General features: G+C 43.5%; 1 protein-coding gene across 4 annotated transcripts in view; it reads right to left on the bottom strand.

The window, feature by feature from the left end:
* The window catches only part of COL11A1 (collagen type XI alpha 1 chain), a 255,976-nt gene that overhangs the window by 135,022 nt on the left and 95,038 nt on the right, over positions 1 to 25,916 (bottom strand). Inside the window, exons 6-16 of one of the 4 annotated variants that reach the window (XM_053391592.1) lie at positions 24,849 to 24,974; positions 24,408 to 24,551; positions 24,097 to 24,204; positions 20,508 to 20,762; positions 17,483 to 17,545; positions 12,583 to 12,624; positions 12,163 to 12,225; positions 9,373 to 9,447; positions 7,861 to 7,947; positions 6,819 to 6,875; positions 2,357 to 2,410 (exon numbers count right to left, since the gene is read on the bottom strand). In XM_053391592.1, the coding sequence (XP_053247567.1) occupies positions 2,357 to 2,410; positions 6,819 to 6,875; positions 7,861 to 7,947; positions 9,373 to 9,447; positions 12,163 to 12,225; positions 12,583 to 12,624; positions 17,483 to 17,545; positions 20,508 to 20,762; positions 24,097 to 24,204; positions 24,408 to 24,551; positions 24,849 to 24,974 (1,074 nt within the window). The remainder of the gene's footprint in view (positions 1 to 2,356; positions 2,411 to 6,818; positions 6,876 to 7,860; positions 7,948 to 9,372; positions 9,448 to 12,162; positions 12,226 to 12,582; positions 12,625 to 17,482; positions 17,546 to 20,507; positions 20,763 to 24,096; positions 24,205 to 24,407; positions 24,552 to 24,848; positions 24,975 to 25,916) is intronic. The other 3 variants (XM_053391595.1, XM_053391593.1, XM_053391594.1) reach the window with 3 other exon arrangements.

The following is a 25,916-nucleotide window of genomic DNA, read 5'->3' as shown; positions in this document are numbered from 1 at the left end:
GAAAGAAAGACATATTCACTATAAGCACTAAAGATAAATCACAAGCACCATGAAGGCTTTATGATTAATTACCATCCACCTCAAATTGAGGCCCTAATGTACAGTCCCTCTGACATGTATTAGAAGGCCACTGAAGGCTGTAAAAAAAAATAAAAACTTTTTTTTAAAAATCAATTTCTAGTAAAAGAAAATAAGAAGCAATAATTTATTTTAAAAAAATCTTCCAGTAATAACTATCTATAAAATATCTGGCTGCAGGTGTAGCAGGATTTATAATTTGTTTCCAGGGCTAAAAACCTGTACAGTGGGATTCTTTGACATTGTGTATCAGTGAGTAACAGAGATGCGGGTGGTGCTGTGGTCTAAACCACAGAGCTGAGGGCTTGCCGATCAGAAGGTTGGCGGTTTGAATCCCCACGACGGGGTGAGCTCCTGTTGTTCGGTCCCTGCTCCTGCCCACCTAGCAGTTCGAAAGCACATCAAAGTGCAAGTAGATAAATAGGTACCGCTCCGGCAGGAAGGTAAACGGCATTTCCGTGCGCTGCTCTGGTTCTCCATTAGTGGCTTAGTCATGCTGGCCACATGACCCGGGAAAAGTGTCTGTGGACAAACGCCGGCTCCCTCAGCCTATAGAGTGAGATGAGCGGCGCAACCCCAGAGTCATCCGCGACTGGACCTAACGGTCAGGGGTACCTTTACCTTTAACAGTGAGCAGCAGGGCTGAGTTGCACCCAACATGACATCACACACGTGCCACCGTCCCCACCAACCTGGGCAGGCCAACTCAGCCATCTCCTACCCACCCACCATCATCTGCCTTCCTTTTCTGCGGGGCGAAGATGCTTCACACTGTGAGTCCCTGGAGAACCTCAAAAAGACACAGCAGGGCCAAGCATCTTCATCTCAGTCCGTCCTTTTGAGGATTGCCATAGAATTTGGTGGGGAGGCAACCTTCGATAAAATATTGGGGAGCTACCCCCCCCACAGGCCCCCATAGATGACTCCCCTGACAGTGAGAGCTCGCTTTGGAGTTCCTAATCCACAATGATGTAGTTTATGATCAGGTTCTATGAGATGGCATGTCAAAGCAGCTGGCATGTCGAACCCAGTGCTACGGTAGTGGGACAATCAAACTTCAGCACGTTGCTATGACAACCATGGAGGGCAGAGTGGACGGTGTTCTGTTCTGGGATATTGTAACCATGGCCAAATTGATGTCTTATACTTAAAGCAAGTGGCAGACTCCACAAAATCTGAATTTGAGGAACCTGTCACCTGTAGTTTCATTTCCAATTGCGCTCTATACCTAAAAATAGACAAATCAGCTTATTACTGTCCTGTGTTATCAGTTCTGTCCCATTTTTTGTAGGTTTTTTTTTTAATGCACCAAAAAAGGAACCCTCACATTTAAATTGATTGCATTTTGTATGCATTTTACATACAGCCTTCCCTCAAAATCGTATGTATTTTCCTATAAAAATTAATTTTCTGCGCACATTTTTTTAAAAATCTGAAACTATATTGAAAAATTTAGAAGCTGAGCAAACGATAGCTGTGTTCCAATCTGCATTTAAGATTAGTTTGGTTCACTTCAAAATGTGGAGGGAAAAGATTTATCTTCCATCTCTAATCTGACCAATGTCTAGGCACCCATCTCTTACTCTTGCTTGGCAGAACCCCAGTTTATAAAACAGAAGTCCTGTTTTAATAGTGGCATTTAATCTTCTCAGTGTGGTATTTCATAAGATCACAGCCTGAGGTTATGCGACAGCAAAAGAGAGAGACTCTACATAGGAGTACAGCAAGCATTTATTATATTCCACACCCTAAAGAAACATTCCACATTTACTCTTGTGGATAAGTGTCCCAGGCAAGTAATACATTTGCAAAAGTAATATCAAGCCCACAAAGGGGTTAAGAAGAGCAATAGCACAGGACAATGGAAAAGAGGGCTTTGAATGGGAAACCTACAATAAATAGGCCAGCATGAACTTTACTAGCTAGCTGGTGCTTTGAATGGGGAGCAAAAACTGTGATGATAGGTAATGTTAGTATTCAGGAAGGCAGGAATACGTGCAATGGGGTGGGGTGGAAAGATCTCACATCTTTAATTATCCGAGACCAAAGTAACATGATCTGTCTATTGACTGAGATAAATGCCTGTTGTAAACATGTACTAGACAAACAAGGCTTTGAAATGTCAGCCTTAAAGGACAATTCCCTCAACTGTTGGGCTCAGAGCAGCCACCTCAAATTGCTGCTGCCGCCTTCCTCTGGAACAAGACTTTTTGCAGGCCACTGCAAATCCCCAGGGGGAGGAAGAGAAATGGTAGGCTGGCCGGTAATGTAGTCTTACCTGAGGACCTGGGTCTCCACTGTCACCTTTGGCTCCTGAACCACCAGGACCACCCTATATGACAAAAACAAAGGACTGTTTCAGCTTAACCTGTCACATTTTAGAAGCCAGAAAAGTACTGCTTTTGCACGGCTGACCACAATGGTTTGGGACACTTTTGCACACATAATTAAAGTGCTAACAACCAAATAGAGGTTATGGTCCTATTTAGCTCAAAGCAAGTAGCATCCAAAACCTAAGGCAAGCTCTGCCAGCAAGCATGTGTGCTGGGAGTGCTGTTCACCCCTCCTTTTCTGTTTTATTTGAACAGGACTTTATAAATATGTCCTGTGTCACAAACACCTTGAATTTGGTTCAATATTGAAATGCTTTAAGAATTTTTCTTGAAAACCCCTGATCAGGGTGATCGAGACTGCTTTTGTCCCAAACCCAGGCCTAAATAATGGGTCCAAATTATCTTGCCCTTACAAGAGTATCTGAAGCTGAAGAACCACCACATCCGTAAACATAAACTATTTGTGGCTGGGTGGTAGATATCACAAACTTCTGGATTCAAGGTAAGGTTTTTGAGAAGTCATCACACTACAGCCTCTTTTAGAACAGCAGGCATCACCCGCTGGTGCAAAGCTGCATCCCACACACCCATAAGGTGGGTGTTGATGGAACCCCTCCTCTGCCTGCTTTCTCCCCTCTTCCCAAAAGTGAGGTATTTCCCCACCCTTGAGGAAGCAGCAGAGATAAGGCACAAGCCATAAATCGAGCAAAGCAGAAAGTTCAGGTTGAGGAAAGTGGAGGATAGGAGTAGGAGCCAATCTTCACAGGTGCTTTTAAAAGCACATGACAAGATCTGGATTTCCAAAAGCATAATCATAGTTGATTTATGGGCATATAATACTCATAGCTTTGCTTAAGAAGAAACTCCTTCAATGCTTTCTTATTGGAAATTCAGGCATGTATTTATGTTTCTGATAGTGTATTACAAAGTGTACTGAGAGGAAAGTGAAAGCTTTTTTAAAAAAATCACATCACATCATTTTTGCTGTTGTTCCAAATCAGAACAGCTGGATTTCTACAGCCTCCTAGTGGCTTAAATGGAAAATGGCAAAATACCACAATTTCTTTGCTAACCTTTTTAATACAACCCTTGACTCACATTAAGCTCTGGCTGAGATTTTGGCTGTGTCTTATAGCTTGCTAAATAAATTCCACTGAAAGCAACAGGTTATGCTTCTGATCAGATAAATACACTTGAGATAGGGATATTTAACTGGATGTGGGGCTTCAATATATTACAGGATCTGCAATGCTCAGCACAGCACACCAGATGTGCATTACACAAAATCAGCTCAGCAAATCGGGTGGAGCTCTTATGCTAGGTTCCCAGAGGTGGATCAGTGTTGATTCCTGGGAGGAAGGGGGGGCAAGCAGGCAGGGAGGTTGGCATGGTGCAAATTCACCAGCAGGAATGTTTGGTTGGCTCTACCAATGCATTTCACAGAATCATAAAATCATAGCATTGTAGAGCTGGTAGATAGCCCGAGGGTCATCTAGTCCAATCCCCTGCAATGCAAGAATCTCAACTCATGGTCTCCCATCCAATTTGAAACCATACCGGACCCTGCTTAGCTTTGCAAATGTGCTAGCAGTTTTATTGCTGCACCACTGCCCTGTGCCAACATCCCCCCACCTTGCCTCCTGGTAAGCAACCATCAACCATCCACCTGCCAGGAAGCTAGCATAGCCTCTCTGCCACTTCTAATGATACATGTGGTGGTTCATCAGGAGTTTGGTGAACCTCTTGTTTTTATTTTCCTGTCCAGGACTGAAAACGAGGGAAATGTCAAGTCTTTGATAAGCCACTCTGCATGCCTGGTAGAATACAGACTACCCATGCATTGGGATCTTTAGATGAGTTCCTTCACAGAGTACTATCACTTATTGCAGTGCACTGCGTATTTCATGTGCAAGGGAGAGGACCTCTTTGCAGTGGCGGGGAGGCATTTTGACTATGGAACACACTATGTAACTGGTGCTGGCACTACAGTCTTTTCTGCACCAGCTCAAGACAGTTTTATTTGCTCAGGTCTTTAAACTGGCTTTATGACCTCTGTCCGCTTTTCAGTTGTGTGATCTGTTGCCTCTCAGTTTTGAAAAATGCAAGGACATAAGAAGAGTTCTGATAGATAAGACCTAATACCCAATCTACTACAGTGTCCTTTTCTCACAGTGGCCAACCATATGCCCACAGGAAGTCCACAAGCAGAATATCACCATAATAGCTCTCTCGCCACTTGCGAGTCCCAGCAACGGGTATTTACAGGTATTCTTTCTATAATTTTGTTGATGTTTTTATTGTACTGTATTGGAAACTATCAGGATGAAGAGTGGTTCAAAAAATAAATAAATACTCTCACACAAGCTTGGTAGGCCTCCTTTAAAACCCTTAATCCACACAATGCCTTGCTTTGAAAAAGAAAATTATATTTTGGCATTAAGTAATAATAAAATAGGTTATTCAGCTTCCTTGGGATGCGTAGGCACTTTCAGTGATGGATTTGCAGAAAGGCTGCCAGGTTGCAAGACATCATCCGACACAAGATACCTGGAGGTTAAGCTCTGCTATCAGCAAGTACCCACAAGGTTATCCTGATAGTCCAGGACTGAAATGATAAAGGGGCGCCAGAAGGAGCAGCTCTGTTTCGCCCACTCCAGGAAATTATTTTATGCAGCATGAGCTGGTAGTGTAGCTACATGGGTATAGGCCAGAAATATTGGGATGGAGAGCTTCATCTCACTAATCAACATTTGTACTGATTTTACAGAAGTGCAACAGCAGAGGGTTGGAACAGTGGGCGAAACACTCTTCTGATGTCTCACATTTACAAAATAAAACATGATTTCCCAAAATGCGCCATGTGATCTTTAGGGATCTTGGCAGGGGACAAACAGAAGGAAGCGCAGTGCTTCCACTTCCTCCTGCTGTGCTATAATAACATTTGTGTCTAGGGCTTTAGAACAGGCTCAGGAACAAGCCAAGTCCACATCAGGACTGGCTTTGTGGGTGAAATTTGATAGGTAGGCGGGGCCATCCACCTGTCAATCACATGATGTCATTATAACATCACATGAGTCAGAGGTGGGCAACCCAACTGACCTCTCAAAATCCCTTGTGTGTGATTTCCAAATGACGGACAACCAGCTGGCTGCCAGGTGCTTGGAAACCTGCAACCACTTCAAAATATTTTGGTATTTGTAAAGGGCTTTAATACAGCCATGGCCCTCCATTCCAAAACGATACATGAGAGTGACGCGGGAGCTGTCTGAAAGGCATTGCAAAAACACTCTTTGAAGCAGCTTTCCCTGCTTCAAACATCACTCCAGCTATTTTTTAAATAAGGATGAGGCAGCTGAAAGCACTTTGCAAAATCACTGTTTGAAGCAAAGCCCCCTTTAAGAATTTTTTGAGGCTGCCTCAAAGAGTGAATTTGCAAAGTGCTTAGTGACAGTTTCTTTGCTTCCATTTGAGCAGATTAGAGGGGAGTGTACAGCTATCTTAAAGCACTGAAGGGAACACAACACTTGTTTCTCCTCTGATGCCTTATTTATAAAGGTAACCCCCCCCCCACTTTGGAAATCAGTAAAAATTGCCAGAGATTAATCCAATTTGACAGGCATATTTTTCCTTTACTTGTGTGAACCCAGAGAAAAAAGTCTGGGCTAAAAACTTCAGCCTAGTGCTATCATTTTCCTTTCACTGAAATCTCACAGGGATGATCAGAATCACAACTGAGGCACTGTGCTAGCCAACCTGCCTTTGCCGGTCAGAAACACTGCCTGCTACATTAAAAACTAAATATATCCTTTCACTCTGAATGCTGCACTTTCTCTTGGCCTTTATGTCTATGTATTATATATATATATATCCCAGGAGACTGCAGGCTTTATGCGAAGCCTGTAATCTTGGTTGTACTAACCATCATTTTATATTGTTGTAAATACACTTGGATAGCTTCTAAAGAGATAGTAACTGCTTAACTGGAGCATTTAGGTGAATCATTTGATTATCTCTCTCAGCAGAGTATCATTTTTGTAAAAGAGGAAACCATCATTAGGGGGAAATTGCTCAGGTGATTTGGCAACCGCAGGTCGAGTGCTCCGCTTTTGTCATTTAAACATTTAAAACAATGGCAAAACTCAGCCCTGTATGACTCTGGCAAAGAAGCCTGTAATCTTGCTCCACTTGTTATCTAAACTAGATATTTGGCTGAGACCTTCCAGGTTTTTTTTTAATTATTATTTAAAGCTCTGCATTGAAATGAGTATCCTTCATATTTCTGAATGAATATAAGCAGTTAGAAAAATGCCAGTGATTGTGATAGACAGAGACAGCTCAAATTTTCATTATAATGACACTCAGATGATAACTGTGGACAATGATTATTTGTTTCGTAGTTTAACATACCACAGGACCTGGTCTTCCAGTGAGTCCCATAGGGCCTGGAGGTCCCCTCATGGCAATCTGTGGTTTGAACAAAAACCAAAAAAAGCATTCAGACATTCTACATGCAAACTATGACATGGTCCCTATGCAAAATCCAAAAACTTGTGTGCATGCAGTCCTAGGAATCTCAATCCATTTTTGCAAAATCCACACCTAATGCTGTGTTTCTCAAACTTGGGTCTCCCGCTGTTGTTGGACTACAGCTCCCATCATCCCTAGCTAGCAGGGATGATGGGAGTTGTAGTCCAACAACACTGGAGACCCAGGTTTGAGAAACACTGACATTCATTTTTGTACAAAACAATCCCTCTTTCCAGGAGCTTAGGAGGAGAGCCATCTCTCTCATTGTCTCTCTGTCTCTGTCTGTCTGTCTGTCTGTCTGTCTGTCTGTCTCCCTCTCTTTCTTCCTCTCTCACAAATTTCTCCCCATTTAATCCTTGGACCAAATCTGAAAGGCAGTGGTGGACAATCTGTGTCCCGAGGGACGAAGCAGGAAAGGAGAGAGGGGTAGCAGAGAGGCAAAGAAAAAGGGATGGTATAAAGAGAGGGGGAGAGAGAGAGAAAGAGAGAGAAGGTGGGGAAGAGCTTTGGTTCTGTACCCACCCACTCTGGCCTGCCCACAACTGGTTTTGGTACTGGTCACTGCTTGCATGTTGCACCTCACAGATTTGCACACACATGCTGCCACCCCAAGGTGGACCTTGATAAAGAAAAATATCCCCTGCTGTAAGGAAATTCTAGCTTTCTCAGAAGAAAGTATGGGGGGGGGGAAATGTTGGGAACCTGTGAGGATTTATGGGGAAGAGGGAGAGAGCTTCTTCTCTCAGAGGACAATAACCCATCACCTTTAGTTTCTTAGGCTGTGTACACACCATACGCTTAAAGCACATATTCCCTCCCCACAAATAATCGCAGGTTCTGTAGTTTACCCTTCACAGCGCTACAGTTCCTGGGACCCCTAACAAGTTACAGTTCCCAATGCCTTTGTGTGCTTCACTCTTACCCTGGCTTGCTGAAGAATAGCTTGTGCTTGAGCTTCCTGTGCTGAGATGGCTGGGCCTTTGTCGCCGCCACCGCCACCAAAGCGGAACTGCATATAGGAGGACAGAATTTGTCAGAAAAACGTATATCTCAAAACCAAGCAGGTTAGACATAAGCCGTAATTGCCCAAGCTCTTGAAGAAATTGGCTTCTTCGATCAAAAGGCGGTTATTTGTATGCCACTTGGTCTGAAAGCTTGAGAAACGGTTACCAAAAATAGCATTGTTGTGGACTCATTCTGAGCGCCAGGCATCATCACGACCCTGGGGACAATGCAGGGAATGTGGTAAAGCTTGGGGGCTCTCCAACCACAAGCCCATCCCATGTTCATCCACGTCCTTCTCCTTGGCTATTACATATCTTCCAGCTGCAGCGATGATAAAGCAAGGGTAGCCAATGTGATGCCGTCTAAATGTTCTTCCACTACAACTCCCATCCATCCTATTCCACAGGTCCAGTGGCCAAAGATTGTGGAAGTTGCAGTCCAAGAACCCCATGTTAGCTAACTGTACCCTAAAGCCATCCCGGTGCAAAGATCTCTGGGAACTGAGTCCTTACTTAGGACCTAGTAGAGCTCAAGCTTTGCCCTGAGAAGCTTCTCAGGTAAGACTTATGTCGTCCCAGACAGCAGCTATCTCCAAATGCTTCTCACTGCCATCACCGCTGTTGGTAAGTTTTAGGGATGCCAGACTAGGCCAGAGCTTATGTAGGAGCTGAGCTGGAATCCAAGTTGAGTTTGGCTTAATAAGCTCAGTAATTAGAATGGGATCTTTCCTTTCTTTTCACTGTTCAGTTTAACTTGCTACAGGTTCAGATATGGACTGACTAACTTGCTAACGTAAGATAGCTGATGGTTACTAATACTGATTTGCAGTGTCGTGTAGTGTAGTGTCGTTATCAGGAGAGCTGCAAGGCTCCTGCTTCTCTACCCCACCTCACCTCTATTTATCAAAGCAGCAGCAACAGCAGAGGAAGAATCGAGAATGGAAAGGCTGACAAGCTGTACGAATATGAATTCTTGTTTATAAATTGCAAATTTCATTCCTAAAGCACTAAGAACAAAGGAAAAGGTTTTGTTGAATCTAGCCGAAGGCATCGCCATAAAGCCTTTTTCTTTGTTACTACAACACATCATCGTGAACAATGGGTTAAGTGTTGTTTTTGTTCTATGGTTTGAATACAATGAAGGTTTCTGGCACAGTGCCAAGGAGGCTGAGCTTCCAAGGAGGAATTCTGTCATTACTATTATCTGACTTCAATTTTTACTATCTATCCAGCAGCCTGGATGTAGATGAAGGAGAAGGAGCTTCTGGCCAATGGGAGTTGAAGAGCAGCAACTTCAGGATGGCACCTGCTTCCCCATCCCTGAACTTGGTGACCCATTCAGGAAAAAATGTCAGTGGTTAATTATTCTACACCACTATCTCCATTTGCTTCTGGTAAGGATAGTGTTTGCAAAGCAAAACAAGACTTACCGGTAACATTAACATGGTACCTGGAGGTCCAGCTAAACCATCAGCTCCTGGGAGACCAGGACGTCCAGGTGGGCCCTAGGAGATGCAAACGAGATGTAGAGATATAAATAATTGGTTGTAAATATCTAGCTAGCCATAGGACATATATTCTCCATTGCAGCCTCTTGCACATTGAAAACAGCCGCTAAGCAGTGCATTTCCCTCTATAATTATTTAACATTGAAGGTTGGCTAAATTGCAGGAGCCACAGAAATGCAGAATGCAAGGATTAGGGCGTTCATTGTTCCTCAGCAGTGAAATTCTCCTTCCACAATGCTCTGCGATCATTATCATCAGACCCATGATCCACCTTTAAGAATTACAGAATACACAGTTCCTTGCACAAGTTATTTCAGTTCCCAACCAGATGGGCAATGTATAGTTGTTATTGTTTACTCAATTTCACATACACTTTAATACACAATAGGGACTAAAAAGAAACCAGGAACCAGCTTAGCCACCTGTCTCCCATCCAACTGCTTTCTTTCTCCATGATTACAAATTTTATAAATTACTAATATTTCCAAAACATCTAGTACTATCTCAGTGTAGGGTGACTTTTTTTATCGGGAGGAAAAGAGCTGGGAATATCCCTTGCCTGAAACCCTGGAGAGCCTCCGCCAGTGCCACTGTTTCAATACTGTTTCAATGTGGCACAGAAGTTCTGGGAATTTTTTTTTTTTAAAAAAAAACTTTACTAGATATCAGAAGTGTTAGAAGAAGGAATTATTTTAATATTTTAAAAATAGTAATGCAAGACGGGAAGATGTACAATAAGGATGTAGTACATCCTTTCATGAAGATAGGCCTATCCTTATTAAAGCAGATCTGTCAAAAGCTATAAGGGGCTATCAGGTCAGCTGCAGACACTGTGGATATATCCATCTAGCATTTCAGGTATCTAGGCTGGCGCATATGTTTAGGAATAGGCTATGTCTATGCCTTTTAGACAGACATGTCAGAAACACTCTTCCATAACTTTGGCTAAATAGCTTCCCTGGTATACATGAGAACAGGACAAATTATTCAGGTTGCATGTCGTTTGGTTAAATTTGCTTCAGAACAGGAAGCTACGCCTTTTGTTTGGGCTGCCCTCCTTAGGAGACTCTTGAGAGTGCCATGGACTGCAAGAAGATCAAACCTATCCATTCTTAAGGAAATCAGCCCTGAGTGCACACTGGAAGGACAGATCCTGAAGCTGAGGCTCCAATACTTTGGCCACTTCATGAGAAGACTCCCTGGAAAAGACCCTGATGCTGGGAAAGATGGAGGGCACAAGGAGAAGGGGACGACAGAGGACGAGATGGCTGGACAGTGTTCTCAAAGCTACCAGCATGAGTTTGACCAAACTGCGGGAGGCAGTGGAAGACAGGAGTGCCTGGCGTGCTCTGGTCTATGGGGTCACAAAGAGTCGGACGCGACTAAATGACTAAACAACAACAGCCCTCCTTATCAATCTGATCATTTCAGCCAAATTCTATGAGCTGGCGCATGAGTTGGCGGCATGGGGTATGCAAGAACTACTTCAGCAATGCAACCTTGCAAACTGGTGATGTTGTGCCGATAAAGTGAGCATACTCATGATGGGGCAGAGGGAGCGTAGCCTATGCCACTGATACTGTAACGAGAGCAGCTACTGTTGTCAATATGAAATAGGAACAATAAGCAAAGCCATTCCATTCCATAGAGACAAAGAGACATGATTGGGACAGGACGAGGGGGAGACCCATCAAATCTCACTAAAAGATGCTTTAATGACTACTGGGTGCCAATGGACTGTCTATCCTGATACCTTTCATTCTCAGTCAGTGTGGTGTGGTTAAGAGCGGTAGACTCGTAATCTGGGGAACCGGGTTCGCTTCCCCGCTCCTCCACATGCAGCTGCTGGGTGACCTTGGGCTAGTCACACTTCTCTGAAGTCTCTCAGCCCCACTCACCTCACAGAGTGTTTGTTGTGGGGAAGGAAGGGAAAGGAGAATGTTAGCCGCTTTGAGACTCCTTCGGGTAGTGATAAAGCGGTATATCAAATCCAAACTCTTCATCTTCTTCTCTTCTTCTCAGTCAGAAGAAAAGTTATCACACTTTCTGCAACTCTCCACTTGGGGAGATGTGAAAAGTTCCCCTTCCATTAGATGCAATGGGAAGCAATTCCATCAGATGCACTTCCTATTGACCCACTCATTACTATGTTTCCCACACTGCACAAGGATATCCAGGGCACCTGTGGAAGAAGCCCTGAGGCCCTCAAGACATAAATTAACCCCTCTCTACTGTTTCCATCATCTGCACTGAATCCATCAGGTCATCTAGAGAGGGCAGGAATGGCACAGAGGGCCTCATTTGTTAACTGAAGGTTGCAATGTGCTCTTAAGCCTCAGAGTCCTGGATGTACTGGGACAAAGGAGGCCTACTGCTATCCAGCAGCCTTTGTCCAATTCCACCTTTTCAGTTCAGTTCTGATGAGTCTGAAGTCTGACCTGCGACGGGCCCAGCAAGAACTGTCAAAACCACCATCAGAGTGAGTCCCACCTCCCTCAGATTTCAGAAAATTCTACTATGCGCCTGATGCACCAAAGCTAACTGTTACAATGATATTCAGGTTTCTTAAGGCATCAGACCCGATGTCCTTGCCTTAGCTGACATTACCAAGGTTTGGGAAGTTTATTTCATAAGCCGGATTATATGCTTCTAACCACCCAGTTTGGGACATAATGCCTTCCTCGTGCTCATTTATAACCCACACCAACTTACCCTATCGCCTGGGTCACCAGGAGGTCCAGTGGGGCCTTGTGTTCCTGAGGGACCCATAAGACCCTGTGGATTAAAAAACAACAACATTGAGTGGTTGTGCTGAATTACTTTCTATAGTAGTGGTTCAGACTGTGGCCAGTTTTGGATCAAGGACCAGCAAAGTGCTTTCTATCTGAGCCAATTATCGGTTCCTCAAAAAGAAATGCACAACGATGTAAGCAGCCCACTTTCCAAAAGCCCCAATCTATTTTCATCAAAAAACCACATCTTACATGGGACTCATGAGCTGCTATGCAAAATATCTGCATTCATTTTATTACGGTGGTATTGAACACAGTTAATACTACCCCCCAAAAAAAAATTTGTTTTCTTTGGGTTGTTTTTTTTTAAAAAAGAGAAATTTAAAAATCACATATGTACCGGAGGTCCTGGAGGTCCTGGTGGTCCTTCAATAAGCATCCCCTATGGAAAGAGAAAAGAAAAGATTATACAATTTTGATTGGATAAAGGGCAAAAAGCAAAGAGTACATCACTAATAATTAGCACAAAATCCACACAAATAAATAAATTTAACTTCCATATCTGACATGTGTTAATTATTTTGCAGTTATTAAAGGGCCATTGCTCGAGTTTGCACATCACATTAAACCATAGTTAAAAAAGAAGTAGCATTTTAGTACCGTATTTTTCGCCCTATAAGACGCACTTTTTCCCCTCCAAAAATGAAGGGGAAATGTGTGTGCGTCTTATGGGGCGAATGCAGACTCCTTGGCTTCAGCGATAGCAACGCAAAGCCTCCGAAGCCTGCACTCCGGAGGCTTCGCATTGCTTCCGCTGAAGCCAGGAGAGTCTGCTCTTTGAGGCTGGCGGTGGGGGAAAGCAGCGCTTCCCCCATCGCCAGCCCCAGAGGATGGGGGGCAGCGGGAAGGCGTGTGACGCCTTGCCGCTACTCTCCAACCCAGCTTCGAGGCTGGCGGTGGGGAAAGCAGCGTTTCCCCCATCGCCAGCCCCAGAGGATGGGGGGAAGCGGGGAGGCACGCGACGCCTTCCCGCTACTCTCCAACCCTCCTTTGGGCTTTTGTGGGAGATGGGGGAATTCCCCCACCTCCCGCAAAAGCAGGCAAAAGCCTCGCGCTCTTTAAAGGGGCTCCGTGGCTTCTGCTGGCTTTTCTAGGAGGTGGGGGAATTCCACCACCTCCTAGAAAAGCCTGCAGGAGCCACGCACCATTTAAAGAGCGAGCGGCTCTTGGGGGCTTTTCCCCAAGGAGGGAGAAGGGACTGACTGGCAGAGTCAGTCCCTTCTCCCTCCTGCTGGCTTTTGCGGGAGATGGGGGAATTCCCCCACCTCCCGCAAAAGCCTCGCACTCTTTAAAGGGGTTCCGCGGCTTCTGCTGGCTTTTCTACGAGGGGGGGGGAATTCCCCCATCTCCTAGAAAAGCCCGCAGGAGCTGCGCACCATTTAAAGAGCGCGCCGCTCTTGGGGGCTTTTCCCCGAGGAGGGAGAAGGGACTGACTGGCCGTTTCAGTCCCTTCTCCCTCCTGGTTGAAAAGCCCGCAGGAGTCACACGGGGCTCCTGTGGGCTTTTGCGGGAGGTGGGGGAATTCCGCCACCTCCCGCAAAAGCAGGGAGAAGGTCTTGGAGTAGCGCACAGGCTGCGTGCAGCCTGTCCACTGCTCCCAGAGCTGCGGGGGGGGGGGGAATCATATTTTTTTCCTTGATTTCCCCCCCTGAAAACTAGGTGCATCCTATGGGCCGGTGCGTCCTATAGGGCGAAAAATACGGTATATGCTGCTGAAATTTAAGGATGTGTTGCTCCTCCCCTGCAATAATCTGGCTTGTTGTTAAGTGCAAACCCAGGCTCATTGTCTGCTTTCCCACAAAACAAACCACAAACTGTAAGGGGGGAAAAGGCTTTTGCTCATTCACATTAAATCACAGCTTCTGCTCTAACATGACATGTGAGCCAGGTCCACTTCACAGCATTTCCCATGCAACACATTAGACGTGTGCTTTTGGTACAACTATGCATTAAAAAAAGCATTTTTCACAAATCCAGCTGGGACACAACACTTTAAATGAAGCATCATTTTATAAATCCACTTTATGGTAAATTCTGCCCTTTCTCAATAGGAAGGTTATAAAGTGCTTGCTTGAATATTCTTGGTCCCCAATGCAATTGCCTATGAAAGCACACAGGACAACTGATGAGAGCTTGTAACAGTCAGGGGTTGCAGAGCAGCAGTGGTTTATAAACTGGGGCTTTCAGTGTGGGTGCACTGATGCTGCAGTACAGTTCTGCAATTCTCCAACAGATGGAATTGGTCAAATTATGGCACTGAAAGTCCAATATCCAATTTCATGTCCCTTCACACAATCTTGCCTTGATTGTGATTCAGGATGCAACAAATATCTGCCCATATTGATTTTTAGGATGAAAAAACATGTTTTGGAGATACTAAAGTTATTTTCTAAACTTGCAACATTGAGAATGTTTTCTTTAAAAAAAAATCCTAAATTTGTTTGCTGCCATTGACCAACATATCCTTTAGTGCTCTGGCACCATTCCCCCACCACCACCACCCGGATTTTTCCTGTTTGGGGTGATCGCATCCAGTCAAACAACATCATTAAGCACCCATCAGATTGGCTATGTGCCAAAATCGCTAAGATCAAATAAAAGTAGAATAAGAACAGTGCTTCCTGGATTGGTCACATGGCTCCTCCTGGCCAGTCAGTGCAATGGTTTCTGAAAAAGGCAAACATTTTCGTTGCCCTTAAAAATCTCGGCATGTCTTTCAGTGCAGTTTGAAGTCTTCATGAAAATCAATTCCACTTTCAGTTCAGTCTCAAGTTACAAGCTCCCATGAGCAATCATATGAGAGACCAATAATTCTTCTGAACTATGTATGATAGCATATTCAAACAAACAACTCCCTGCATGGCCAATCTGTTGTTGGAGTGTACTGCATCAAAATGGTAGGAAATGGGTTGCATGACTGAAAGCTTCAGCATGGAAACCAACATTCATATAGAAAACAACTCTGTTAGGGAAGGGAAGGCCACAATCTTATTCCCTTGATCTCTTGGTTTCTATACATAAGGGTTTTCCCCCTTTATATAGGCATTCAGTCATGCACTTTACCCCCTGCGGTTTTAAGTGACACACTCCAGGACAGTTTTGCCATGGGATGAGCTGTTTTTACTGAGACCTCCTGTTATCCATCATGGGCCTTTTTTTCTGGTACGTCATCTGCCTTCAGAAGCTGTCACAACAGACAGGAATCCAACAGGTTCAGCATTTTCATACACAAAGTGTAACCATGCAGAAAGCTACCTCTGTTGCATTTCTGCCTGTATACAATTGTTTGTAATGTGTCAATAGCTATCTACTATGCATGTGTATTTAAAAATAAGTTATGCTAAGTGCAAGGTAGGTTATTATCGGACAGAAATCCTATCAACAGTTGCCTCTGGGACTTACTTATGGGATCAGTCCACAAGTCTGAGTGATTTGTAGTAGTGCCCCTCTATTTACTCAGAAATAAGGCTTGTTGAGCTTAATGGGACTCTCTGCCTGCTAAGTATGTACAGATTTGCAGCCTCAATCGCTTTGCAGATTTGGAGAAAATACTGCAGGCACGAAACTGTTGAAGGAGCTGCTTTGTGGACATCCTTTGGGCTTTGAAAATCTTTCTTGCAGAAACTGAACCGCAACTAGACACTTATTGCTTCAGTAGTATTTTGTGTTGCTTCAGAAGCTGCCTTATACTCACAGTTGTGTTGGTTTAGAGTAGTTGTGTTTGCATTGCCTTCCTCACACTGCTAGGGAGCGACTTTGCATGTGTCACAGTATAGGGCTTACAATAGCTAGGAGACCCAGACGTTCTGCGGGACACTTTCGTGCAAATGTCTTCCCTTATTATTGACAGCATGTTTCATCTCTGGCTTCTGACTCGACTGCTGTTTCAGCTGCACCATCATCATCTGTCACCAGTACAAATCTATTCATACTTCTTCTGTGGGAGATGCTGCAGAAGGCCAGCTCCTGGCTAGCCATGGAGCCATCATTTAGAATTAAGAGGGGTGGTGGATTTGAAAGTGAACTCAGTTTGGAGGGGCGATGGAACAGAGGCAAAGCCAAGCCTTCCTCAGAATTCAAGATGGGCTTGCACCTTCCTAAAAACATGCCTTGCCAAGAAGGGGGTCCCAGTGGCTGGGAAAGGTGGCAGCAGCAATGGAGCTCTAATATTTTAAAGGCTTGCCTGTTTGGGTGGAGTGCCTATTAATGCCAAGATAGGGGCCTGTAGCCTACAGTGCCTCCTGTAAAACCACTGAGCTGGGAAAATACTGAAAACTACAGCATTTTCCAGCATTCTCATGTGGATCCTGCAGCTTGAAACAGCAATGGAGCACTCATACCCAGACAGAGGGAGTTACTTCCAAGTAAGCTTGCACAGGACGTGGGTGGTGCTGAGGTCTAAACCACTGAGCCTAGGGCTTGCTGATCGGAAGGTTGGCGGTTCAAATCCCCACGAAGGGGTGAGCTCCTGTTGCTCGGTCCCTGCTCCTGCCAACCTAGCAGTTCGAAAGCACGTCAAAGTGCAAGTAGATAAATAGGTACCGCTTTGGTGGGAAGGTAAACGGCGTTTCCGTGTGCTGCTCTGGTTTGTCAGAAGAGGCTTAGTCATGCTGGCCACATGACCCAGAAGCTGTACGTCGGCTCCCTCGGCCAATAAAGCGAGATGAGCGCCACAGCCCCAGAGTCGGTCACGACTGGAGCTAATGGTCAGGGGTCCCTTTACCCTTTACCTTTTAAGCTTGCACAGGAAGTTAAGTCCTGCTGAACTCTGCATGGTTTATTTCTGAAAATAACACAGAAACCTGCCTTCTACTGAGCCAGACCACTGACCCATGTAGCTCAATACTCCTTACATCACCTTTCTTCAATTTGAGGTCCTCCGGGAATTTTGAGATCCAGCTTCCATCAATCCAAGCCAGCACGGGCAATGGCTAGGAATGATGAGATTTGCAGTGCAAAACATCTGAGGGGCACCAGGTTGGGGAAGGGTTATCAGCAATGATTTCACTCAAAAGACCAGGGGAACTTCAGCATGCAACACATGTGCTCTATGGCCTTTCCCCAGTGCATAAGATTGCGTTCTGAGATAAAACTATCAGATGTAAAAGGCCAGGATGTTTTTTTAAAAGGACTTTGTGCCCTATTCGCACCCAACAAACTCACTACTTGATCAAGAGCTGAACATGCAGGTGGAAACCGACCCATGGAACGTCACAGTTGCTCACTTCTAAAATACTCACAGGTTCAATCACAGCTGCTTCGCCCTTCTGTCCTTTTTCCCCATAGGCTCCATGGCCATTCACCTGTGGAGGGAAGATACCGAGAGGCAAATATATTAGAATGTATGTCAGGCCCAAAGTCCCCTGCTACAGTGAAGGCAGGAGCATGCAGTGCTCTTTTGATATTGCCAGAATTTGCAGCTCTTTATCTGGAGATAGGCCTGCCCGGCCAGTCATGACAGTGGCCAGTGCCCATCCATCCAGCAACTTGGGCCCCATAACTTGGGCTCTGATTGGCCCATTTGAACCTGGCTCACTGGCCAGGCAGTCACATCCCCATGGCCACAAAAGCTGGGGGGAATTCCCTATTGACTGTTGGGAAGGAGGCGGAGAGCAATGGTCTGCAACTGATGCCCACTGGGAAAACGGTGAGCATCCATTGTGTGGCATTGTGGAGATGAGCATGAGGATTTGGATCATGAGCCCAAAAATAAATATGTTGGAGGACTCTGAAAGTGCTCAATTCTCACCACAGCTGCATTGGTTATTTCCTGCATTATACCTTCACAAACCAAGGCTGAGATTAGTTTCCAACGTGGGTCAGAATGGATTTTAAATGTGTCAAATGATGTTTAGATTGCCCGCATATATCTCCAGATGAAAACTTGACACCAGAAAATAGTGTGAGTGAAGTTACAGTTCCCATGGGCTATGGCTTTTGTCTGGCAGTTGTGGAGGAGGAGGAGGAGGAGGAGAGCAGGAACCTGCAAACCTGTTTCGAGTTAGTCATGTCTATTATTTTCAATGGGTCTTCTATGAGTAGAACTAACACTGGCTTTTGTCCTGTCTTTGACTAAACTGAAATATACGCTTACAAGTTCAGGACAAGATCTTGTGGTGCAAATGAAGAGCTGTAGCCACCAATTTATTTATTTATTTAGATATCCAAGCAACTATATTCCCTTACAAATGGCAATCTGCCATTTTTTTTCATTCCTGCAAACATAATTGAGAAGGCTGCTTGTTTATCTCGAACAGATTAAACATGAGTAGAAGTTCTTTATTTTTTAAACCCCACCCCCTCCGCCTCACCCCAGGATTGTTCCATGAATTCAAAGAAAAAAATTGCTTTGGGCCTTGGCTGTCTTCCATATGACAGCCTTGACTGAGAACAGATCAGTTACAAGATGTAGATAATATTGCAAATAGGACTGTAGGTGCCAAGCTGTTTTTAGGTCAGAGGGTGGGATTTGAAGACAAAACTTATTGAGGGCTCCTTTAATGTAAGGATGCAATTCCCATCATCCATGGTCATTGACCATGCTGGGTGGGAATGACAGGAGATGGAGTCCACACACACAGTTTTCCCATCCTTGTTTTAGTGGGCCTCCTCAATGAGATATATGGAAACTGACTAGGATGAGGTTTGCCTCCTCCTCTACTTCAATCTGAAATCTTAGTGAACATTATTGCTTCTGGAACCTCACGACTCCTTTCTGGTTTAGTTGGCCCTCAGGTTAACTGGACATAGGAAGCGAAGACTGGTAACACAATTATTGTGTGGTGTGAAGGAGGAATTCTCAAGTTTAAGGGAAAGGAAGAAAAGTTCATGACAGTTGGTACCAATCTGGATCTTGTCACTCTGTCCTGGCAACAAATTCCTAAGTCTTGAGATGAGTTGTATGAGTGTAACCATAAGGTATTAATAATAATAATATTTTTTTATTTATACCCTGCCCTTCCCAGTTCAGAAAACTGGACTCAGGGTGGCTAACAACAAATTTAAAACATTTAATTGATGCAACAAAAAACAGCATAAAATACAGTATAAAACGTGAATAACAATAAATTCAGAATTCAAAAATCAATTTGGGGGGAAAATCCATCCAATAAACATTAGATGATTACCAGGGCTAGCCGGCTAAACTAGTTCTATTTGGGCCAGTGAGGAGACCAGGGGAGAATTAGCTGTGGGATCCCAGAGTGGGTAATCTTCATAAAAAGGGGAGAAGGAGGGAAGGAAGGGGAATAAAAGATCAGGCTAAGTTCAAATTGAAAGCCAGGTGGAATAGCCCTGTCTTACAGGCCCTGCAGAAGGAAGTTAAATCCTGCAGGGCCCTGGTCTCATGGGACAGAGCATTCCACCAGGTCGGAGCCATCACTGAGAAGCCCTGGCCCTGGTGGAGGATAATCTGGACTTCCTTAGGGCCCGGGACCTCTAAACTATGATTATTCATGGACCTTAAGGTCATCAGTGGGGCATAACCAGGAGAGGCGGTCCCGTAAATACTTGTTTCATTTTTATGAAGCATCTACACATGCAACACCCCCTCCCCACTGTATAAACTGCCAATAAAGTCCCTACACCAGTGGTTCCCAACCTTTTTTTGGCCACGCCCCACCTAAGCATCTCTAAAATCCTGATGGCCCCCCATGACAATAATAATTCTTATTATTCAAAAAGTGAACACCTGTTCATGTGGAGGAAGCCTAAAAGGCCATTCACTGTTAATAACTCATTCCCAAATTGCCCCCCTTAAAAATCAAATTGCCCCCCTGTGGGGCGTGTGCCCCATGCTGGGAATCATGGCCCTACACCCACCACACAGAGGTGTCATGTTGCCTATAGGTTTTTTGTACCCCTCCTAATTGTTCAAAACCAATTAATATGTATTTTTAAGGGGGCAAGGGATAATATTTCTATAGGTACTGCACCGCGATGGCAAACTATTTTTTTGTCCCCACAATGCCCTCAAATCTTGTTTTGATTTTTTAACTAGTTCAAACTAACCACTCCCATGGGTCTCCCTCTGTGACTCTGTGATTCCTCCACACCTAAAATGTGTCCTTAATAAAATAAAATAAAAGGCTATACCCGCTTCAGCCATACTCACTCTCACATGTGGGTCCCATGGGGCTGCCCATGGGTCAGTGCAAATGTTGGCCTGAAAAGGTTTAACCACCACTGTCAGAAAATGCAGACAGCTATGTTTTGCTACGAACCACTTGCCACAGTTAAAGAGCAGCTTGGATATCCCCAACTTACGCTTGTTTCTGTGATATCGGTCTCTGCTGGAACACCAGGCCCAAACTCCTCGTTAGCAGGGTTGGTTGGCTTCTCTTCATATTCTTTATATTCATAAAAATCATATTCGCCTACTTCTCCATCTACCACAACTTCAGATTCACTGTGGTCTACTCCTCTGTTTCCATAATCTGTTTCCTCAGTTTTTTTAGTCTCAGAGTTATACTCCTCTCCTGTTACGTATTCTTCAGCAAATACTTCTTCAACAGGATTTTGCTATTCACATAAGCAGCAAAGGTTTTGGGAATAGGATGAATATGTGGATTACTGTTAGTAAAGCAATATAAGCATTCAGTAGATTTGAATGTAATGGCTGGTGAAATAACACAAGAGCGCTGGAATCTTTTAATTTGCTCCTGAAAGACTGGGAAGCCAGAGTTTCAGGGGTATTAAAAGATCACCCAATGCACATACCTGTGTGCAATGAAATCAATGCTTTCATAAACATTCATTATTATTATTATTTCATGTGCAAAACCGTTAAATGAAACCCTGGTTCCACTGAACTATTTAGAAATATTCAGCTCAGTATGACCATCAATCCAGACTTTCACTCACTGATTTTGCAGTATATGCCAAAGCACAGACGCTAACACTGTAATATGACATCTTTATGCTAGGTACATCAAAGTTTTCATACTTGGCTTCACACACTTTTTAGCATCAGCCTCACTGTTGAAAAATACATGAGGGTTTGCATCCAATGGTGTTACTCAGTTAACAGAAAGGCTTCCATCAGTGGAACAGAGAGAAAAGCAATTTTCAGAGACTTCTCTCCTTCCTATGACCTCACCCACTAACCACACCCATTTTAATGTGCCCTGGAGGACTATGTGCGGGAGGGAAGAGGGACATCACTGAAAATTGCTCCCTTCCCTATTCCACTTCAGAGGGAGGAAGTAAAGCCAGGAACTGATTCCCTCCCCTTCCCTTGGTCCTGTATACCTGAAGGAGTGTCTCCACCCCCATCGTTCTGCCTGCACACTGAGATCCAGCGCCGAGGGCCTTCTGGCGGTTCCCTCACTGCGAGAAGCCAAGTTACAGGGAACCAGGCAGAGGGCCTTCTCGCTAGTGGTGCCCGCCCCGTAGAATGCCCTCCCATCAGACGTCAAGGAAATAAGCAGCTATCCTATTTTTAAAAGACATCTGAAGGCAGCCCTGTTCAGGGAAGTATTTAATATTTAATGCTGTATTGTTTTTAACACTCGATTGGGAGCCGCCCAGAGTGTCTGGAGAAACTCAGCCAGGTGGGCGGGGTATAAATAATAAATTATTATTATTATTATTATTATTATTATTATTATTATTAAAAAGTCTTGCAGTCAGCTGACCAACACCACTGGATGCAATACAACCCCTGGAGTACAAATTAAAGGGGAAAGCACAAAAAGCCGCAGATTAATCATATGTGGTTAAATAACTTTCTGGTTTTAATGTGCGAAGATTTCATTTGCTAACATATGATGAACGCTACTATCTCATGGAAATTTTAAAACAAGAGAACAGAAAAAAGAAATATTTCTAATAAATGCTATTTTGTAGCATTGCGTTGTTTGTACACTTAAAAGTGTATGTGTCTCACAGACAGAAAATGGTTTACAATGTTTCTACATGTAACGTTCAATACATCTTGAAGGCTCAGGACTTCCTTTCTTTTCTCTGTTATGACAACTGTGTGAAACCAAGCAGTTAGCTTTTATGCACCAGCATTATCTGAATAGCATTTTCTTCAAGATGCCCAGCCCACAAAAAAAAAAGACCCAACTATGGAGGCAACAGGTTTGGGTCATGGTTAGGGATATAGAAATGTTTTGGAAGGCAAACAATCCATTTGAAGAACTTCCTATGTGAAGCCTTTGGGGAAATGAACGGGAGGTATAGAAAACTACAGATGTGTTGCTGGGTAGAAGACATAAGGCGTAATAGGAAATGGAAACTTTCCAGTCTCCATATATTTCAAAGCAGCAGTGGGACCCACTGTGCTTTCATACAACTCTCATTTATCTAAATGGAGGCTCCACAAAAAAGGATGGCGTTGTTTATTTCACTGATGTAATCAACAGGAGATGTAATTAACAGGAGAAGCCACAAGTTAGTCACTCCATTTGCCTACTGATACATACACAAGGTGTCAATGCATGGATTTAATAATAGAAAATCTCAATATTTCTTCGAAGTACATTTTGAAACTGCTTGGATTTTGCCTCTACCAAGATAACAGGATTTTGTACATATTAAAAGCATTGCATGCTGACTGAAATCTATTTCTTTCTTTTTTTAGAAAAAAATACTGTGCCTCGCTAGCTAAAAGTATGTTTGTCTGTTATGAATGTGTGTATATATGTTTGTGCATGCAGAAACACATACACACGCACACACAAACACAAACATTGGTTTTTGTTTTATGAAAGCATTTTAATGCACTTTCCAAAGTAATAACCTTTGCATTTTGTCATTATGTACTTGAAACATGAAATTGTTTACAAGAGCAGCAAATAACTTGCAGTATAATGCAAAACCTTTGGAAAACCATGGTTTTATAGCAAGTTGATATTTACGAAGCAAAATATCCACATTCATAAATGTCAGTTGATTGCACACTCCAAATTTCAACAGAAAATGAAGGACAGTTTTGGACAATTTCCAATAAACCTTTCCATTCAGGATCAAAAGAAAAGGCGTATTTGAAATCCTAAGGTACATCTTTGCAATGCAACATGATTCTGCGGAGTAGACACAGACCTCCCACTCTAGTAAAAGAGATCTACATATGAAAGCATATTGGGAGCCAATGGGAACTGACCAGGTATGGATGGATCTGCATATGGATGCTCATCCACACTGTGTGGTTGATCCAGATGGCAATTCATGCATCCAATTCATCCCCATTCACTATATGGCATGAATGAGGTGCATGTTTCCATTCACAGTGCTATGTGTGTAGGATAATGCATCCTGGCCACCATCTTGGAAGAGTACACTTTGTTGTGCATGACTATATTTACGTTGGGGCTTTGGAAATTATGGATGATAGAGTTAAAAGCATTATCAGTAGGGTAGGGAATCGAAGACCAAGTTCAAGGCCACCTGCTTATGACCTTTCTCTACCTCCACTCACCATCCTGTCACTGAATTCTTTTCCTTTAAATAATTGGCCTTGTTTGAGCTATGCCTCTCTCCCTTCCAATGCCAACAGACAATAAACTAACTCTTCCTTTCATCCTCACACCAGGGAAATCACAAATATGGGCAAGATCTTGTGTCAGGTTTGTGTTGGGTGAATACTGCACAACATCAAAACATGTATATGATTAAACTCTGAGAGCTTCTTTTTTGCAATCTCTAGGTGTTATTTCTCAAGCAGAACTGGAAAGGCAAAATGCCAGATATTGGAGTAAAACTGCATTTCAGAAACGTGACACAAGCCACTTTGGTCTTTAGAGGATCGCTCATAAGACTAAATGAGGGCAACCAATTACGACTTGGTAAAAGTTATTGACTAAGATCTTTTGAAGTATCCTTGCCTGTATACTTTTCCATTCCTCATTACCTCATTTGGTCCCGTCGTTCGGCTTGGAGTCTCAGTCTGGTAGCCCTCAGAGGTCCCATAGTCAGTTTCAGCCACATTATATTCATTATATTCATCGACAATGTTGGCCTGAGAGGAAAGAGAACACAGGACATTAACCACAAAAGAGTAAGGCAAATGGGCAGGAGGAATCTCAGTTCAATTGGGTTGTGGTATTAGCCAAAGGTGAATTCATCTACTGGGGGTTAGAGGCAAGCTACTCATTTCTCAACATCACAGATCTTCCAGGCTTGGTCGAGGAAAGATCTTGATTATTTTTTGGCTACCTTTACCCCTAGTTTGCTTTTTGCTGAGGCTTGATAGCTTTTCTTCTTCTTGGATGAAAATGATTCATATTTTTTGAGTGTGAACTTTGGGGAGTTGCTCTTTGAGTTAGCAGCCACTGTCCTCTTCTTCTTTGGGGCTTTTTTCTTTTTCTGAAAAAAGGTGTTGAAAGATGGAATGGGAAAACATAAATGAATGAAAAGGGAACAGCAGTGAGGTAGGAAAGGAAGCAGAGTAAGTCAAAAGGCTTAAAACAAACAAATAAATAGGCAGGCAATTGCTGGTGGTCTTCTGCTCTTCCACTGTTGAATTAAAATGAGATTTAGGGACAAACAGGAAGGCAAGAGGTGAAAAGGAACAAAAGGCTTAGCTAACACAAGACACCACATGACAAGACCACAAGGGAGATGACAGGGACGTCACACAACACACACAGCACATGCCGTTACCTCAGTCTGTGTGACAATCTCGTCGTACAGTGGGGGTCCCTCTGTTACAGAGTCAAGGTCTTTATAATCTTTATAATCTGGATCTCCATAGTCATAGTCATATTCAATTAAATCTTCAGTTCCATACTAAATTGTGAAAGGAAACATATCAGGCGTGGCTGTGTTAGTGGCCGCAAACTATATTAGCAGTCATGGAAAGCTCTTTTACTCACTTGGAAGAAAAAGTTGAGAGAAGTAAAGCACCAAACTTCTATTAGCGAGATCTCCTTATTTTCTTATTTTCTTTCAGATTTATATAAAATAAATATGAAGGTAATGAAAAAGCAAGGAATAGTTGCATAAAAATGTTATCTTTAATCAGTGCTATTTTTTCTAGAAAAAGAGGCGCCGGAACTCACCATGAATACCTCTTAGAATGGCAATGGCGCACACCTGAGAGGTACCGGATCTGAGTTCCGGAAAGTTCCAGATGAAAAAAAAAGTCCTGCTTTTACAGCAATGCAACCAAAGGATGGTGGTTTATGACCTGGTTTAGAATTGGCCAATATTTAGTTACATAGAACACCTGTGGTAATGCATTGAAAAGTTTTTCTTATGTTTCTTTACTGGTGTTAGTTAGCTGGCGGGTCCTATTGACTACCTGTAAGAAACATATTGTCAAAAATGTCCTTCAGTTCCCACCACTAAGAAGGGTCAATAAAAATGATACTGGGTATGCAACAGACAAGTCATTACTCAGTGGGGAGGGCAAACATTTAAATTGGAATAGCAGCCTCTAAGGCAGTGCTAGCATGCCAACAAAGTTATATGACATCCTAGCAGTGCAGGCAAAAGGGAGAGTGGACCAAGTGGGATGTTTCAATTCATGATGCATGTCCAGAAGACTTAAATTGGGTGTAATAAGGGAGATGGCAGAAAATCACTTCAGACTGCAGGTAGAGGATTGCAGTGTGAATCCTCACACACATAATAACTCTATTCAGTGTCATGCTATTCCAATCACAAGAAGAGGGAGCACAGATTGGGTTTGCTTAGGGTTGCTGTATTTCAAAAATCTGGAAACAAACT

This window comes from Podarcis raffonei, chromosome 6 (genome assembly GCF_027172205.1).
Source record: "Podarcis raffonei isolate rPodRaf1 chromosome 6, rPodRaf1.pri, whole genome shotgun sequence".
Classification (NCBI taxonomy): domain Eukaryota; kingdom Metazoa; phylum Chordata; class Lepidosauria; order Squamata; family Lacertidae; genus Podarcis; species Podarcis raffonei.
The sequence above is the reverse complement of the archived record's forward strand: the minus strand, read 5'-3'. Positions and strand labels throughout refer to the sequence as shown.